The sequence below is a fragment of the Strigops habroptila genome, unplaced genomic scaffold, assembly GCF_004027225.2.
Source record: "Strigops habroptila isolate Jane unplaced genomic scaffold, bStrHab1.2.pri NW_022045635.1_ctg1, whole genome shotgun sequence".
Taxonomy (NCBI): Eukaryota; Metazoa; Chordata; class Aves; order Psittaciformes; family Psittacidae; genus Strigops; species Strigops habroptila.
The window spans coordinates 164,414-184,247 of NW_022651111.1; the positions used below are offsets into that span (position 1 = coordinate 164,414).

The window sequence follows — 19,834 nt, forward strand, 5'->3', positions numbered from 1 at the left end:
CCACCAATGGGAAGCAGTGGCTAATAATGGGGAATATTGGCTAATAATGGGGAAATAGCAGCTAATAATTAGACATACCTGGTAATAATGGGGAAATAATCGCTAATAATGGGAAATAGTGGCTGATAATGTGGAAATAATGGCTCATGAAAGGGGAAATAACAGCTAATACTGGAGAAATAACGGCTAATCATGGGGAAATAAAGGCTAACAACGGAAAATAGTAGCTAATAATGGGGAAAACCACTAATAATGATGAATTAGCTGCTAATAATGGGAAATAGTGGATAATAATGGGGAAATAACTGCTAATAAAAGGGGATTAATGGCTAGTAATGTGGAAATAACCACTAATAATGAGAAAATAACCACTAGTAATGGGAAAATAACTGCTAATGATGGGAAATCACCACTAATATTGCAGAAATAACCACTAATAACAGACAAATAACCGCTAATAATAGATAAATAACCGCTAATAATAGACAAATAACCACTAATAGCACACAAATAACCGCTAATAATGGCAAATCATCGCTAATAATGGGAAATAACTGCTAATAATAGACAAATAGCAGCTAATAACAGACAAATAACTACTAATAACAGACAAATAACCGCTAATAACAGACAATTAACTGCTGATAACGAACAAATAGCCGCTAATAACACACAAATAGTCGCTAATAACGGCCGACCCACTGCCGCCAGTCGGGAAACCCTCTCCCCTTCCATCCCAATGACTCCTCCTCATGGAATTCTGCCCCCCCCAGTCCCCCATTCCAGCTGTTCCCCCCCAACAGCTGCTCCCCCCCTCCCTTTCCCCCCCCAGCTGTTGGGGGGCAGCAGTTGGTGGGACCCCCCCCCCCGTTATTTATAGCCCCGGAGACGTTCGGTCACTGCCCAAACACGCGTGGGGGGGGGGGGGAAGGGAGATTTGGGGGGGCCCCCCAAGAAGGGGGTTCTGGGGGGCCCCAAAAGGGCGTTTCAGGAGGCCCCCCCCGTGCCAAGAAGAGGGTTTTGGGGCTCAAAAGGGAGGTTTTGGGGGGGGTCCCCCAAAAATGATGGTTTCAATGGGTCCAAATAGGGGGCTTCAAGGGGGGGGGGCCCCCAAAAGTGATCCCGATAGGCGGTCCCCCAAATGTAGTGGGGTTGAGGGGTCCATAAAGGGGTAGGGGGGACCCTATAAAGGCGGTTTCAAGGGGGGGAACCCCAAAAAGGCGATTTCAAGCGGGCCCCCTAAGAATTGAGTTGGGGGACCCCAAAAAAGGGGGTTTCAAGGGGGGGTTCCCCCAATATAAAGGAGTTTGAGAGGTCCATAAAGGGGTGGGGGGGACCCCAAAAAGCGGGTTTTGGGGGGGTTCCCCCAATGGGATGTGTCGCTTTGGGGGTGTTCCTCTAATGCTTTGGGGTGCACTTGGGGGGGGACCCAACATCCGGGCTCCCAACCCCCCCTGGGACCCCCCTTTGCCCCTTCCCCCCCCCTCCAACCCCCGGGGGGAAGGGGGGGGAGGGGGGAGGGGCAAAGGGGAGGGGCCCCGAGAGCCGGGAGGGAGCAACGAGGAGCTGGAGCCGGGAGCCGGTGGGAAACGGGAATGGGGCGGGGGGGGGGGGGATTTGGAGAGGTTTGGGGGCGTTTGGGGGTGTTTGGGGGCTTTTGGGGGACACTTGGGAGTGTTTGAGGGTGTTTGGGGGGTGTTTGGGGGCGGTTTGGGGGTGTTTGGGGTGCGTTTGGGGCATGTTTGGGGGTGTTTGGGGAGGTTTGGGGGGCGTTTGGGGTTTTTGGGGGGCACGAGAGTGTGGGGGGGGTTGGGGCAGTTTGGGGGTGTTTTGGGGGGCACTTGGGGGTGTTTGGGGGACGTTTGGGGGTGTTTGAGGTGCATTTGGGGGTGTTTGGGGGCTTTTGGGGGACACTTGGGGGTGTTTGGGGGGTGTTTGGGGGCCGTTTGGGGGTGTTTGGGGTGCTTTTGGGGCATGTTTGGGGTGGCTTGGGGGGCGTTTGGGGGCGTTTGGGGGTTTTGGGGGGCACTTGAGTGTGTTTGGGGCAGTTTGGGGCGGTTTGGGGGTGTTTTGGGGGGCACTTGGGGGTGTTTGTGGGTGTTTGGGGGCTTTGGGGGGACACTTGGGGGTGTTTGAGGGTGTTTGCGGGGTGTTTGGGGGCGGTTTGGGGGTGTTTGGGGAGGTTTGGGGGGCGTTTGGGGTTTTTGGGGGGCACGAGAGTGTGTGTGGGAGGGGTTGGGGCAGTTTGGGGGTGTTTTGGGGGGCACTTGGGTGTGTTTGGGGGACTTTGGGGGCGTTTTGGGGTGTTTGGGGGTGTTTGGGGGCTTTTGGGGGACACTTGGGGGTGTTTGAGGGTGTTTGGTGGGTGTTTGAGGGTGTTTGGGGGGTGTTTGGGGCGGTTTGGGGGGCGTTTGGGGTTTTTGGGGGGCACTTGAGTGTGTTTGGGGCAGTTTGCGGCGTTTTGGGGGTGTTTTGGGGGCACTTGAGTGTGTTTGGAGCAGTTTGGGGCGTTTTGCGGGTGTTTTGGGGGGCACTTGGGAGTGTTTGGGGTGTATGTGGGAGTGTTTGGGGGCGTTTGGGGGGTGTTTGGGGAGTTTTGGGGGCACTTGGGGGTGTTTGGGGGACTTTGGGGGTGTTCGTGGGGCATCTGGGGCAGGTTTGGGGGGATTTGGGGCACTTGGGGGGCTTAGGAGGGATTTAGGGGTGTTTGGGGGGTATTTGGGTGCGTTTGGGGGTCCCTGAGGCTTTTGGAGGGGTATTTGGGGTGACTTGGGGTGATGCGCATGGCTATATATGTCCATATATGTGTCTATACACGTGAATCCATACATGTGTGGCCATGTTATGTGTAAATACATACGTGTGTGGCCACATATGTGCATATATACGTGTAAACATATATGTGTGTGGCCACATATGTCCATATATACATGTAAATACACACACATGTAGCCATATATATACATATATACATCTAAATACACACATGTGTGACCCTACATGGATATATATGCATGGCGACACGTAAATGCACACATATGTAGCCATATATGCCCAAATGTTTAAGTTTGGGGACATACATGTATGTTAGCATATAACATACATGTACAGGGGATGTCTATAGACAGGATCTATGGGTGCTCCTATAGGTGCCACCCGCCGGAGCCCACAGAGAGCCCAGGTGCGTGTTGGGGCATGTTGAGGTGTGTCATGGTGTGTCATTGCATGTCTTGGGCTCGTATGTTATGGTGTGTTGTGTGTTATTGCCTGTTATTGCATTTAGTTGTGTGTTCTTGTGTGTTCTTGTATGTTCTTGTGTGGTGTGTGACGTGTTTTGGGGTCGTATGTTACATGTTGTTGCATTTTGTTACATGTTGTTGTGTGTTCTCATGTCTCATTGTGTTTCCTCACGTGTCATTGCATGTTCTTGGGTGTCATTGTGTGTTTTCATGTGTCATTGCATGTTCTTGGGTTTTATTGCACATTGTGACATGTCATTGAGTGTTGTTACATGTTATTGCCTGTTGTTACATGTTATCGCCTGTCGTTACATGTTATTGCATGTTATCTCCCGTTCTTGTGTGTTACTGCATGTTGTTGCATGTTATTTTGTGTTGCTACATGTTATTGCATGTTGTTACATGTCATTCCATGCCATTAGGTGTTAACATGCGTTGCTGCATGTTATCGCATGTAGCAACACGTCATCACACGTTGTGACATGTCCTTGCATGTTGCTGCATGTTGTGGTTCCGTGTTACATTGTGTTGTTGCACGTTATCACATGCCGCTCCGTGTTATCGTGTGTTATCACGTGATGTCGCGTGTTATCTCATGTTGTTACATGTGCTCCCAGTAACAGCCCCCAGTGCGGGGGGCACCATGGGGGGGCTGCCCCCGATCCTGCCCCTGCTCCTGCTGCTGCCAACGGGCACCGTGAGCCTGGAGCAGCTCGACCTGAGTGAGTGTCCCCGTACCCCATATCCCACACCCCATATCCCACACCCCATATCCCATATCCCATACCCCATATCCCACACCCCATATCCCATACCCCACATCCCATACCCCATATCCCACACCCCACACCCCATACCCCACACCCCATATCCCATACCCCATATCCCACACCCCATATCCCATACCCCATATCCCATATCCCACACCCCATACCCCATATCCCATACCCCATACCCTGTATCCCATATCCCATACCCTGTATCCCATATCCCATACCCCATATCCCACACCCCATATACCATATCCCATACCCCATACCCTGTATCCCATACCCCACACCCCATATCCCATACCCCATATCCCATATCCCATACCCCATATCCCACACCCCATATCCCATACCCCATATCCCATATCCCACACCCCATACCCCATATCCCATACCCCATATCCCATACCCCATATCCCACTCCCCATATCCCATTCCCATACCCCATACCCCATACCCCGTATCCCATATCCCATACCCCATATCCCACACCCCATATCCCATACCCCATATCCCACACCCCATTCCCCATACCCCATACCCCATATCCCACTCCCCATATCCCATTCCCATATCCCATACCCCATATCCCATTCCCCATACTCCATACCCCGTATCCCATACCCCACACCCCACATCCCATACCCCACACCCCATATCCCATACCCCATTCCCCATATCCCACACCCCATGTCCCTGTCCCAGGCAGGTGCCGCTTTGCCCTTGGGATGCAGGATGGATCCATCCCTGACAGTCACCTCTCAGCCTCCAGCGCCTGGTCTGACTCCACCGCTGCCCGCCATGGCCGGTGAGCCCAGTACCCACCAGTACACCCCAGTATGGACCAGTATGGTGCAGTGTCGTCCCCTCCAAGGCTGGCCTGTTCCATCCAGGGGCCTTCTGAGTGTCCCCATGATGTCCCCATGTCCCTTAGTGTCCCCTGGGAGCCCCTATGATGGCCCCATACCCTCCAAGTGTCCCCATGTCCTCTGGGTATCCCCATGTCCCTCTGTCCTTGGATGTCCTCATATCCCCATACCCCATATCCCATACCCTATATCCCATACCCCATATCCCATACCCCATATCCCATACCCCATATCCCATACCCCATACTCCATATCCCATATCTCATACCCCATATCCCTTAAACCCATATATTCCATATCCCATATCTATATCCCATACCCCATATATTCCATATCCCATACCCCATACCCAATACCCCATATATCCCATATCCCATATCCCGTACCCCATACCCCATACCCCATACCCCACATATTCCATATCCCATACCCCATATCCCATACCCCATATATTCCATATCTCATACCCCATATCCCTTACCCCATATATTCCATATCCCATACCCCACATCCCATACCCCATACCCCATATATTCCGTATCCCATACCCAATATCCCATACTCCATATCCCATATCCCATACCCCATATCTTCCATATCCCATACCCTATATCCCATACCCCATACCCCATATATTCCATATCCCATACCCCATATCTTCCATATCCCATTCCCCATATCCCATACCCCATACCCCATATATTCCATATCCCATACCCCATATATTCCATATCCCATACCCCATATCCCATATCCCATACCCCATATATTCCATATCCCATACCCCATACCCCATATCCCATACCCATACCCCATACCCCATACCCCGTACCCCATACCCCATATTCCATACCCCCTATATTCCATATCCCATACCATATACCCCATATATTCCATATCCCATACCCCATACCCCATATCGCATATCCCATGTCCCATACCCCATATCCCCATGGTGTCCCTATGGTGCCACAGGCTGGGCCGCAGCGATGGGGACGGCGCTTGGTGCCCAGCGGGGCCGGTGTTCCCGCAGGAGCAGGAGTTCCTGGAGGTGGACCTGGCGCGGCTGCACGTGGTGACGCTGGTGGGGACACAGGGCCGGCACGCGGGTGGCCACGGCCGCGAGTTCACCGGCTCCTACCGGCTGCGCTACAGCCGCGACCGGCGCCGGTGGCTGCGCTGGAGGGACCGGTGGGGACAGGAGGTGACACTGGGGGCAATGGGGACAATGGAGACAAGGGGGGCAATGGGAACAATGGGGACAATGGGGGCAATGAGAGTGATGGGGACAATGGGGGCAATGGGGACAATGAGGGTAATAGGGTCAATGGGGACAATAGGCACAATGGGGGCAATGGGGTCAATGGGGACAATGAGGACAATGGGGTCAATGGGGACAATGAGGGCAATAGGGTCAATGGGGGCAATGGGGACATTGGGAGAAATGGGGACAATGGGGGCAACGAGGACAAGGTGGGTAATGGGGGCAATGGGGTCAATAGGGACAATAGGGACAATGGGGGACAAGGGGGGCAATGGGGACAATGGGGGCAATGGGGACAATGAGGGTAATGGGGACAATGGGGACAATGGGGACACTGGGAGTAATGGGGACAATGGGGACAATGGGAGCAATGGGGTCAATGGGGACAATGGGGACAATGGGAGCAATTTGGGCAATGGGGGCAATGGGGGCAATGGGGGCAGTGGGGACAATGGGAGCAATGGGGGACAAGGGGGACAATGGGGACAATGGGGACAACGGGGATAACGGGAGCAATGGGGACAATGGGGGCAATGGGGTTGCCGCTGAGTTGACTGGGAACCTTGAGGGCATCTTGGGTCACCTTGAGCAGTGGTGGGACCTTGGGGAAGCCAGTGGGATCCCGGACTTCAATGGGACCCATGGGAGATCCTGGAGGTCAATGGGACCCATGGGAGCTCCCAGAGGTCAATGGGACCCATGGGAGACTCTGGAGCCCCCTGGAATCTCCTCAGTGGTGGGATCCACGAGATTCCCAGCTTGATCCCAACGGATCTGGGTGCCCCTCGCAGGTGATCGGGGGCAACGAGGACCCCGAGGGAGTGGTGCTGAAGGACTTGGCCCCACCACCAGTGGCCAGAGCCCTTCGCATCTACCCCCGGGCCCCACGGGCCATGAGCGTCTGCCTGCGCCTGGAGCTCTATGGGTGCCCATGGGATGGTGAGTGGCACCTTGGCACCCCCACGGCACCCACTGGCACCTCCAACCCACCCCATCACCCTCCTGGTGTCACCCAACCTCAAACCCCAATGGTGGTGGTCCCCAGGGTGGTGGGACCCCATCCCCATGTCCTTCACCCAACCCCATGGTGATGTGTCTCCTGTCCCCAGCTGGGCTCTTGTCCTACACAGCACCACAGGGACAAGTGATGCTCCTTGACCCGGCACCCGTTGTCCTCAATGACTCCACCTACGATGGATACAGCGTTGGCCCGTGAGTCCCCACGTGTCCCCAAGTGTCCCCAAGGGCCGCAACCAACCCCAAGAGCTCCCCAGCTGGACCCAAACTGTCCTCAAGTGGCCCAAAACCATCTCCAAGTGTCCCCAGACTGTCCCTAGACTGTCCATGGACCTTCTCAGTCGGCCCCAATGGTCCTCAAACTGTCCCCAGATGTCCCCAAACTGCCCTTGGCCATCCCCAAGTATCCCAAACAGGCTCCGACTGTCCCTAAATCACCCCCCACTGTCTGTAGATGACCCCAAAGTGGGCCCAGATGGGATGGGGCCATGATGGCACAATGAATAGACACCCTTGAGCTTGATGGGGTTGGACCATGACGGCATCAGGGATGGCCACCCTTAATGGGGTTGGTCCATGATGGCACCATGGATGGACAACATTGAGCTTGACGGGGTTGGGCCATGATGGCACCATGGATGGACACCCTTGAGCTTGGTGGGGTTGGTCCATGGTGGGACCCACATCTCCTGGTGTCCTCCAGGCTGCAGTTTGGTGGCCTGGGCCAGTTGGCCGATGGGGTTCTGGGCCTGGATGACTTCACCCGGACCCGGGAGCGGCGCCTTTGGCCAGGATATGACTACGTTGGATGGCGCCGACCTCCTGGTCCTCAACCTCACGTGGAGCTGGAGTTTGAGTTCGAGGCGCTCCGGAGCTTCCGAGCCATGCAGGTGCCCCATGGCATGATGGGATAGCGGTGGGATGGTGGGCAATGGGGATGGTGGGCAATGGGGTGCCATAGGACATCATGGGGAGGGGATGGTGGGCAATGGGGTGACCTTGGAGATCATGGGAGGGAGGGCAATGGGTGCTCCAGGGGGTCTGGGCATAGATGTATGAGGGGCCACCACATCAAGTCCACCATGTTGGGTCTCCAATGGGATGTTCCCATTGGAGACCCAACCTCAAGTCCACTTTAGGGGCTGAGACTTCCCATTGGAGACCCCAGCTTCAACCCAACCTTAGGGGCCGGAGCTTCCCATTGGAGACCCCTTCCTATGGTCTTTAGCTTCCCATTGGAGACCCAACTTCAGCCCCAGCTCAGGGTCTTGAACTTCCCATTGGAGACCCAACCTCAGGGACTGGAACTTCCTGTTGGATACCCTTTGTCTTACCCCTCCAGGGCATCATGGGACGGTGTCCAACCCCAATGTCCCCCCAGGTTCACTGCAACAACATGCACACACGTGGGGTGAGCATCTTCAAGGAGGTGGAGTGTCTCTTCAAGAGGACCTTGGCCACGGCCTGGGAGCCCACCCCGGCCACCCACAGCCTGGCTGGGACCATGAAGGACCCCAGTGCCCGCTCCATCATGGTGCCTCTTGGTGGGCGCCAGGCCCGCTTCATCCAGTGCCACTTCTTCTTCAGCGGGGAGTGGATGCTCTTCAGTGAGGTCACATTCTTCTCAGGTTGGCTCTTGGACTGGATGGTTGGGTGTTGGTTGGGTGATGGGGTCAATGGTTGGGTGATGGGGTCATTGGTTGGGTGATGGGGTCAATGGTTGGGTGATGGGGTCATTGGTTGGGTGATGGGGTCATTGGTTGGGTGATGGGGTCAATGGTTGGGTGATGGGGTCAGTGGTTGGATGATGGGGTCATTGTTTGGATGAGGGTCATTGGTTGAGTGATGGGGTCATTGGTTGGGTGATGGGGTCAGTGGTTGGGTGATGGGGTCAATGGTTGAGTGATGAGGTCACTGGGCGGGTGATGGGGTCAATGGTTGGGTGATGGGGTCATTGGTTGGGTGATGGAGTCAATGGGTGATGGGGTCAATGGTTGGGTGATGGGGTCAATGGGTGGATGATGGAGTCAATGGTTGGGTGATGGGGTCATTGGTTGGGTGATGGGGTCATTGGTTGGGCGATGGGGTCACTGGTTGGGTGATGGAGTCAATGGTTGGGTGATGGGGTGGTCAACCACCTCATGGGCCCCTTCTTGGCCTGTTGGCCAATGGGAAGGCTCTTTGACTGTGTTGGCCGCTGTCCCACCCTCATTGTCTGCTCCATGGGGCTCGCCCCATAGATATGGTGGAGGAGATTGTGGGGTCCAGTGGCTGGCCTCCAGCCAGCCCCCCTGACCCCTCAGTGGGGGTCATGGCCATCCATGAGGACCAATGGCATGGGGACATGGCCACCAACATCACAACACCAGGTAAGGTGGTGCTTGATGGGGCTGGTCCATGGTGGCACCATGGATGGACTCCATTGAGCTTGATGGGGTTGGACCATGATGGCACCATGGATGGACACCCTTGATAGGGTTGGTCCATGATGGCACCATGGATGGACACCCTTGATAGGGTTGGTCCATGATGGCACCATGGATGGACACCCTTGATAGGGTTGGTCCATGATGGCACCATGGATGGACACCCTTGATAGGGTTGGTCCATGATGGCACCATGGATGGACACCCTTGATAGGGTTGGTCCATGATGGCACCATGGATGGACACCCTTGATAGGGTTGGTCCATGATGGCACCATGGATGGACATTCTGCCCACCTCCACCCCTATGGCAGCCCCAATGGACCCCAATAGAGGGCAACCAGTCGCCAAAGCTGACCACAGTCACACATCCATCCTGATTGGCTGCTTGGTGGCCATCATCATGCTCCTATTGGGCGTCATCTTCCTCATCCTCTGGCGGCAGTACTGGAAGAAGATCCTGGGGAAGGTGAGTGGGACTGGGAGGGACTGGGAGGAACTGGGGGGCTGTTGGTGGCCTGGGTCTACCTGAGGTTCTCCCATAGGCCCGGCCGTCAGAGGATGAGCTGCGGGTGCAGCTCTCGGTGCCCGGTGACACCATTGTCATCAACAACGTGACAGCGGCGGCGCGAGGACCCCCCCGCTACGAGAGGATCCCACCGGAGGAGGGCGAGTACCAGGAGCCAACGCGGCCACCGGGGCCACCGGCACCTCCGGGACATGGTGAGGGGATGGGGGGTGGATGGATGGATGGATGGATGATGGACAGATGGTGGATGGATGGATGATGGATGGATGATGGATGGATGGATGGATGGATGGATGGATGATGGATGGATGATGGATGGATGGATGATGGATGATGGATGGATGGATGGATGATGGATGATGGATGATGGAGGATGGATGATGGATGGATGATGGATGATGGATGGATGATGGATGGATGATGGATGATGGATGATGGATGGATGATGGATGATGGATGATGGAGGATGGATGGATGGATGGATGGATGGATGGATGGATGGATGGATGGATGATGGAGGATGGATGATGGATGGATGATGGATGATGGAGGATGGATGATGGATGGATGATGGATGGATCTATAGATGTATTCAGGGGTGCAGCCTCCAGGCCCCGCCCCTCTCCTAACCCCCCCCACAGCTCCCTTCGCCAATCCAGGCTATCGCCTCCTCCTGGCCACCTATGCCCAGCCAATGGGAGGGCTCGGTCGGGCCCCACCTGACGGGGCTAAGCCAATCAACACAGATGGTGAGGTGAAGCCCCGCCCCCTTCGGGTCTGAACCCTCCCACACCTTTCCTGAAGCCCCTCCCCTTTGGACCTGAAACAGTTTAGCCCCGCCCCATCCATGTTGATCCCTCCCCTCCCGATTTAGCCCCTCCCACCTTGTTCTAGCCCCTCCCCTCTTCCTATAACCCTGCCCTATAGCCACCTGCCCTTATAGCCCCTCCCCTTCTTCCTATAGCCACACCCCCTTATAGCCTCTCCCCTTCTCCCTATAGCCACATCCCCTTATAGCCCCTCCCCTTCTCCCTATAGCCACACCCCCTTATAGCCCCTCCCCTTCTTCCTATAGCCATATGCCCTTCCTATAGCCCCTCCCCTCTTATTGTAACCCAGCCCCTTTGCTATAGCCCCTCCCCTTGTGTTATCCCCGCCCCCTTTAACCCCTCCCCTTATGCAGAAGCCCCGCCCTATTTCCAACCCCCTTCCCTTTAGCCCCGCCCCCACTGACCCTTCCCCCCACCCCTTGCAGAGCCCGAGGGCGGGGCCGAGGCCTACGCGGAGGCTGACGTCACCGGAGGCTCCGCCTACCCCGCGTGTGGCCCCGCCCCCTGCCCCGCCCTCCCGGCTTTCCCGCGCCGGCGCCTGCGCTTCCGGCAGAAGCTGGGGGAGGGGCAGTTCGGAGAGGTGAGACACGCCCCCTCCCGCGCCAAACCACGCCCCCCCGCTAGGCCACGCCCCCCCCGCCACGCCCCTTCCCCCAACCCACCTGGCTGGAAACCCCGCCCCTCTATAAGCCACGCCCCCAATGTCCCTATTAGGTGAAGGCCCCTTGGGGTGAAGCCACGCCCCTTCTCTCAAGCCACGCCCATTTACAATCTAGCCCCGCCCCCCGGTTAGCCCCACCCACTCAGAATGAAGCCCCGCCTTTTGGTATTAACCACGCCCCTTTGGGGAAGCCCCGCCCCTTGCTGCTGAGGCCATGCCCCATTGGTTAAACCCTGCCTCCGGTGAGTTGAAGCCCCGCCCCGTTGTTGAGACCACTCCCCTTTAGTGTTAGCCCTGCCCCGCCCGCCTGAGGCCACGCCCCTCATCGAGGCCCCGCCCCCTCAGGTCCTCCTGTGCGAGGTCGAGGACCCGCAGGCGCTGCCGCCGGGGTCACGACCCCCGGACCTGCCGCGCGGGCGCCCTCTGCTGGTGGCCGTCAAGGTGCTGCGCCCGGACGCGACCAAGAACGCCCGGTACGGGGGGGGGGGCGAGTGTGTAAAGGGGTGGAAATGGGCTGTGAGTGTGCAAGAGGGGGTGTAAATGGGGTGTGAGTGTGCAAAGGGGTGTAAATGAGGGTGTGAGTGTGCAATGGGGGGGTTCAAATGGGGGTGTGAGTGTGCAAGGGGGTGCAAATGGGGGTGTGAGTGTGCAAGGGGGTGTAAATGAGGGTGTGAGTGTGCAACGGGGGGGTTCAAATGGGGGTGTGAGTGTGCAATGAAGGTGCAAAGGGAGGTGTGGGGCCTAAAGGGTTGTGCAAATGGGGTGTGAGTGTGGGAGGGGGTGCAAATGGGGTGTGAGTGTGCAAGGGGGTGCAAATGTGGGGTGACTGTGCAAGGGGGGGTGCAAATGGGGGTGTGAGTGCACAAGAGGGGGCTCAAATGGGGGTGTGAGTGTGCAAGGGGGGGTTCAAATGGGGGTATGAGTGTGCAATGAGGCTGCAAATGGAGGTGTGGGGCTTCAAGGGGTGTGCAAATGGGAGTGTGAGTGTGCAAGGGGGTGCAAATGGGGTTTGAGTGTGCAAGGTGGGTGCAAATGGGGATGTGGGTGTGCAATGCGGGGTTCAAATGAGGGTGTGAGTGTGCAATGGGGGGTTCAAATGGAGGTGTGAGTGTGCAATGAAGGTGCAAATAGAGGTGTGGGGCTTCAAGGGGGTGTGCAAATGGGGGTGTGAGTGTGCAAGGGGGGGTGCAAATGGGGTTTGAGTGTGCAAGGTGGGTGCAAATGGGGCTGTGAGTGTGCAAGGGGGTGCAAATGGGGTTTGAGTGTGCAAGGTGGGTGCAAATGGGGGTGTGAGTGTGCAAGGGGGTGTAAATGGGGTGTGAGTGTGCAAGGGGGTGTAAATGGCGGTGTGAGTGTGCAAGGAAGGTGCAAATAGAGGTGTGGGGCTTCAAGGGGGTGTGCAAATGGGGGTGTGAGTGTGCAAAGGGGGTGCAATTTTGGGTGTGAGTGTGCAAGGGGGGTGCAAAGGGGCGTGCGAGGGCTGACGGGGGGGTCAGGCGGGACTTCCTGCAGGAGGCGCGCACCATGGGGCGCCTGCGGGACCCCAACATCGTGCGGCTGCTGGGGGTGTGCGCGGGGCCCGGCCCCCTCTGCATCATCACCGAGTACATGGAGCACGGCGACCTGCACCAGTTCCTGGGCGGGCCCACGGGGCATGCCCTCAGGTGCGACACGGCCCCTTTAAGCCTTTAGGACACGCCCCCTTCCCTTTAGCCCCCGCCCCTTTAGCCCCGCCCATTCCCTTTAGCCACTCCCCTTCGCTTTAGCCATGCCCCTTCTCTTAAACTCCGCCCCTTCAGCCCCTCCCATTCCCTTTAGCCCTGCCCCTTCCATTTAGCCACACCCTTCCCCATTTAACCACGCCCCTTCTCTTTAGCCCAGCCCCTTCCCTTTGACCACGCCCCTTCCCTTTTGCCCTGCCCCTTCCCTTTAGCCCAGCCCCTTCCCTTTAACCCCGCCCCTTTAGTCCCACCCTTCCCCTTTAGCCACGCCCCTTCATTTAACCACGCCCCATTAACCACGCCCCTTTACCTCTGCCCATTCCACTTATCCCTGCTCCTTCCCTTTAGCCACGCCCCTTCCTTTAGCCCCGCCCATTCCCTTCAACCCCTCCCATTCCCTTTAGCCCTGCCCCTTCCCTTTAACTCTGCCCTTCAGCCACACCCACTCCCTTTAGCCACGCCCCTTTCACCAAGCCTCTTTGGCCCCCTGCCCACTCCCTTTAGCCACGCCTCTTTAGCCCCGCCCCTTCCCTTCAGCCCCACCCTTCCCCTTAAGCCCCGCCCCTTCCCTTTAGCCCCAACCTTCCCCTTTAGCCCCGCCCATTCACTTTAGCCCCGTCCATTCCCTTTAGCCCTGCCCATTCCCTTTTGCCACGCCCATTCTCTTTAGCCACGCCCCTTTATCCCTGCCCATTCCATTTATCCCTGCCCATTACCTTTAGCCACGCCCCTTCCCTTTAGCCCACCTCTCCCCTTTAGCCACCCCCCTTCCCTTTAGCCCCGCCCATTCCCTTTAGCCCCAACCTTCCCTTTAGCCCCGCCCATTCCCTTTAGCCCTGCCCATTCCTTTTAGCCACGCCCCTTCTCTTTAGCCACGCCCCTTTTCTCCTGCCCATTCCATTTATCCCTGCCCATTCCCTTCAGCCACCCTCTTCCCTTTAGCCCCGCCCATTCCCTTTAGCCCTGCCCATTCCCTTTAACCACGCCCCTTCCCTTTAACCACGCCCCTTTACCCCTGCCCATTCCATATATGCCTGCCCCTTCCCTTAAGCCCCGCCCCTTCCCTTTAGCCCCGCCCATTCCCTTTAACCACGCCCCCCCTTTAGCCCCACCCTTCCCCTTTAGCCCCGCCCTTTCCCTTTAGCCCCACCCTTCCCCTTTAGCCCCAACCTTACCCTTCAGCCCCGCCCTTCCCCTTTAGCCCCACCCCTTCCCTTTAGCCCCGCCCATTCCCTTTAGCCCTGCCCATTCCCTTTACGCACTCCCCTTCCCTTTAACCATGCCCCTTTACCCCTGCCCATTCCATATATGCCTACCCCTTCCCTTTAGCCACGCCCCTTTCATTTAACCACGCCCCTTTACCCCCGCCCATTCCATATATCCCTGCCCCTTCCCTTTATCCCCGCCCCTTCCCTTAAGCCCCACCCCTTCCCTTAAGCCCCGCCCCTGACGCCCCGCCCCTGGCCCCGCCCAGCCTGGCCACGCTGCTGCACGTGGGGGCGCAGATCGCCTCCGGGATGCGCTTCCTGTCGGGATTGAACGTCGTGCACCGGGATCTGGCGACGCGGAACTGCCTCGTGGGGCCCGGCGTCACCGTCAAGGTGGCGGACTTCGGCATGAGCCGGCCCCTCTACACCGCGCACTACTACCGCGTGCGGGGCAGGGCCCTGCTGCCCATCCGCTGGATGGCATGGGAGTGCATCCTCATGGTGGGAATGGGATGGGAGTGCTTCCTCATGGTGGGAATGGGATGGGAGTGCATCCTCATGGTGGGAATGGGATGGGAGCGCTTCCTCATGGTGGGAATGGGATGGGAGTGCTTCCTCATGGTGGGAATGGGATGGGAGTGCATCCTCATGGTGGGAATGGGATGGGAGCGCTTCCTCATGGTGGGAATGGGATGGGAGTGCATCCTCATGGTGGGAATGGGGTGGGAGCGCTTCCTCATGGTGGGAATGGGGTGGGATGGGAGTGCATCCTCATGGTGGGAATGGGATGGGAGCGCTTCCTCATGGTGGGAATGGGGTGGGAGTGCATCCTCATGGTGGGAATGGGATGGGATGGGAGTGCATCGTCATGGTGGGAATGGGATGGGAGCGCTTCCTCATGGTGGGAATGGGGTGGGAGTGCATCCTCATGGTGGGAATGGGATGGGATGGGAGTGCATCCTCATGGTGGGAATGGGATGGGATGGGATGGGAGCGCATCCTCATGGTGGGAATGGGATGGGATGGGAGAGCATCCTCATGTGGGAATGGGATGGGATGGGAGCGCATCCTCATGGTGGGAATGGGATGGGATGGGAGCGCATCCTCATGGTGGGAATGGGATGGGATGGGAGCGCATCCTCATGGTGGGAATGGGATGGGATGGGAGTGCATCCTCATGGTGGGAATGGGATGGGATGGGAGTGCATCCTCATGGTGGGAATGGGGTGGGATGGGAGAGCATCCTCGTGGTGGGAATGGGGTGGGAGTGCATCATTATGGTGGGAATGGGATGGGATGGGAGCGCATCCTCATGGTGGGAATGGGATGGGAGCGCTTCCTCATGGTGGGAATGGGATGGGAGCGCTTCCTCATGGTGGGAATGGGATGGGAGTGCATCCTCATGGTGGGAATGGGGTGGGAGCGCTTCCTCATGGTGGGAATGGGGTGGGAGCGCTTCCTCATGGTGGGAATGGGATGGGAGTGCATCCTCATGGTGGGAATGGGGTGGGAGCGCTTCCTCATGGTGGGAATGGGGTGGGAGCGCTTCCTCATGGTGGGAATGGGGTGGGATGGGAGCGCATCCTCATGGTGGGAATGGGGTGGGAGCGCATCCTCATGGTGGGAATGGGTTGGGATGGGAGGGCATCCTCATGGTGGGAATGGGATGGGATGGGAGCGCATCCTCATGGTGGGAATGGGATGGGAAACGGATGCAAGCAGGAATGGGCACAAAGGGGATCTGGCGTGGGGATTAAAGGGGTTTGGAAGGGGATTGGAATGGGGTTGGAATGGGGTTGGGGGGTAATGGGATACAGTGGGGTGCAATGGGGTGCAATGGGGTACAATGGTATAGAATGGGGTGCAGTGGGGTACAATGGGGTGCAATGGGGTGCAATGGTATAGAATGGGGTGCAGTGGGGTACAATGGGGTGCAATGGGATACGATGGAGTACAATGGGGTGCAACGGGGTGCAATGGGGTACAATGGGATACAATGAGCGCAATGGGATACAGTGGTATATAATGGGGTACAATGGGGTACAATGGGGTACAATGGTATAGAATGGGGGGCAATGGGGTACAATGGGATAGAATGGGGTGCAATGGTATATAATGAGGTGCAATGGGGTACAATGGGGTGCAATGGGGTACAATGTGATACAATGGTGTGCAATGGGATACAGTGGTATATAATGGAGTGCAATGGGGTACAATGGGGTACAGTGTGATACAGTGGGGTACAACGGGGTGCAATGGGGTGCGATGGGGTACAATGGGGTGCAATGGGGTACAACGGGGTGCAATGGGGTACAATGGGGTACAACGGGGTGCAATGGGGTGCAATGGGGTGCGATGGGGTGCAGGGGGGTACAACGGGGTGCAATGGGGTGCGATGGGGTGCGATGGGGTACAACGGGGTGCAATGGGGTACAACGGGGTACAATGGGGTGCAATGGGGTGCGATGGGGTGCAATGGGGTACGATGGGGTACAATGGGGTGCAATGGGGTACACCGGGGTGCAATGGGGTGCAATGAGGTGCAATGGGGTACAATGGGGTGCAGTGGGGTGCAATAGGGTACAATGGGGTGCAATGGGGTGCGATAGGGTACAACGGGGTGCGATGGGGTACAATGGGGTGCAATGGGGTACAATGGGGTGCGATGGGGTGCAATGGGGTGCAACGGGATACAATGGGGTACAATGGGGTACAACGGGGTACAACGGGGTGCAATGGGGTACAATGGGGTGCAATGGCATACAATGGGGTACAATGGGGTGCAATGGGGTGCAATGGGGTACAATGGGGTGCAGTGGGGTACAACGGGGTACAACGGGGTGCGATGGGGTACAATGGGGTCCGCAGGGCACGTTCACACCCGCCAGTGACGCGTGGGCCTTCGGGGTGACGCTGTGGGAGGTGCTGACGCGGTGCCGGGAGCAGCCCTACGGGCGCCTGAGCGACGAGCAGGTCATTGCCAACGCCGGGCACCACTTCCGGGCACAGGGCAGGCAGGTGAGCTGTGGGGCAATGGGGGCGATGGGGGCAATGGGGGCAATGGGGGTAATAGGGGTGATGGGGGCAATGGGGGCAATGGGGGACAATGGGGGCAATGGGGGCAATGGGGGTAATGGGGCAATGGGGACAATGGGGGTAATGGGGGCAATGAGGGCAATGGGGGCAATGGGGGCAATGGGGACAATGGGGGTAATGGGAGAAATGGGGGCAATGGGGGTAATGGGGGTAATGGGGGCAATGGGAGAAATGGGGGCAATGGGGGCGATGGGGGCAATGGGGGTAATGGGGGTAATGGGGCAATGGGGGCAATGGGGGTAATAGGGGTGATGGGGACAATGGGGGTAATGGGGGCAATGGGGGCAATGGGGGCAATGGGGGTAATAGGGGTGACGGGGGCAATGGGGGCAATGAGGGCAATGGGGGCAATGGGGGCAATGGGGGTAAGGGGGGCAATGCCATTGTCCCATATCCGACACCCCACACCCCATATCCCATATCCCACACCCCATATCCCACCCCCCATATCCCATATCCCATATCCCATGCCCCATATCCCACACCCCATATCCCATATCCCACACCCCATATCCCATATCCCATATCCCATACCCCACATCCCATATCCCATATCCCATATCCCATATCCCATACCCCATACCCCACACCCCATATCCCACACCCCATATCCCAATCCCTGTGCCAGGAGTACCTGCCGTGCCCCCCGGGCTGTCCCCCCGCTCTCCATGGGGTGATGTTGCGCTGCTGGGCCCGGGACGCCGCCGACCGGCCGAGCTTCGGCCTCCTGCACCGCCTCCTGCGGGACCGCTCCGGGCTGGCATGAGCAGCAGCATCATCATCATCACCTTCATCATCACCATCATCATCATCATCATCCTCATCCTCCTGCACCGCCTCCTGCGGGACCGCTCTGGGCTGGCATGAGCAGCAGCATCATCATCATCACCTTCATCATCATCATATCATCATCATATCATCATCATCCTCCTGCACCGCCTCCTGCGGGACCACTCTGGGCTGGCATGAGCAGCATCATCATCACCTTCATCATCATCATCATCCTCAGCCTCCTGCACCGCCTCCTGCGGGACCACTCCGGGCTGGCATGAGCAGCATCATCATCATCATCATCACCTTCATCATCATCATCATCCTCATCCTCCTGCACCGCCTCCTGCGGGACCACTCCGGGCTGGCATGAGCAGCATCATCATCATCATCACCTTCATCATCATCATATCATCATCATCCTCCTGCACCGCCTCCTGCGGGACCACTCTGGGCTGGCTTGAGCATCATCATCATCATCATCATCATCATATCATCATCATCTTCATCCTCATCCTCCTGCACCCCCTGCTGCAGGACCGCTCCAACCTCACTTGAGCATCACCATCATCACCATCAGGATCACCTTCAGCATCATCCTCATCTTCATCCCCACCTTCATCCCCACCGCACCGGCCTTGCTTGAGCTTCATCACCTCCAGCATCATCATCATCCTCACCTTCATCTTCATCCTCCCCTTCATCCTCATCACCACCACACCAGCCTCACTTGAGCATCATCATCTTCAGTATCATCATCGTCCTCACCTTCATCATCCTCATGGGCATCATCCTTCATCCCTCCTCCTTCATCCTCCTCCTTCATCCTCCTTCCTTTCCCCTTCATCTTCCTTTGGCTTTAGCATCTCTTCTTCATCCTCCTCCTCCTTCATCCTCCTCCTTGTGCTTCATCCCCCTTATAATCCTCCTCCTCTTCCTCCCTCCTTCGGCATTCATCTTCCTCCTCTTTCCCTTCCACCTCCTCCTTCCTCTTCCTCCCATTCTCTTCCACCTTCTTCATCATCCTCATTCTTCATCCTCCTTCTTCTACATCTTCCTCCTTCCTCCTTCTCTTTCCTCTTCCCCCTTCTCCTTCCTCTTCTTCCTTCCTCTTCCTCCTTCTCCTTCCTCTTCTTCCTTCCTCTTCCTCCTCCTCCTTCCTCTTCCTCCTTCTTCTTCTTCCTCCTCCTTCCTCTTCTTCCTCCTCCTTCCTCTTCTTCCTTCCTCTTCTTCCTTCCCCTTCCTCTTCCTCCTTCTTCTTCCTCTTCCCCTTCCTCTTCCTCCTTCTCCTTCTTCCTCCTCCTTCCTCTTCTTCCTTCCTCTTCTTCCTTCCCCTTCCTCTTCCTCCTTCTTCTTCCTCTTCCCCTTCCTCTTCCTCCTTCTCCTTCTTCCTCCTCCTTCCTCTTCCTCTTCTTCCTTCCTCTTCCTCTTCCT

At 57.1% G+C, this 19,834-nt stretch overlaps 1 protein-coding gene across 1 annotated transcript; it reads left to right on the forward strand.

Annotated features, from left to right (window-relative positions):
* The first annotated feature begins 1,544 nt into the window (after positions 1-1,544).
* DDR1 (discoidin domain receptor tyrosine kinase 1) lies at positions 1,545-19,199 on the forward strand. The gene is given in 16 exon segments (XM_030475366.1): positions 1,545-1,582; positions 3,150-3,181; positions 3,857-3,961; positions 4,715-4,817; positions 5,854-6,082; positions 6,934-7,081; positions 7,252-7,354; positions 7,863-8,049; positions 8,541-8,787; positions 9,400-9,528; positions 9,899-10,057; positions 11,852-12,077; positions 13,101-13,301; positions 14,764-15,034; positions 17,402-17,551; positions 18,258-19,199. Coding segments are annotated over 14 exon segments (2,370 nt in total). The 5' UTR covers positions 1,545-1,582; positions 3,150-3,181; positions 3,857-3,882; the 3' UTR covers positions 18,396-19,199.
* Positions 19,200-19,834: the final 635 nt, after the last annotated feature.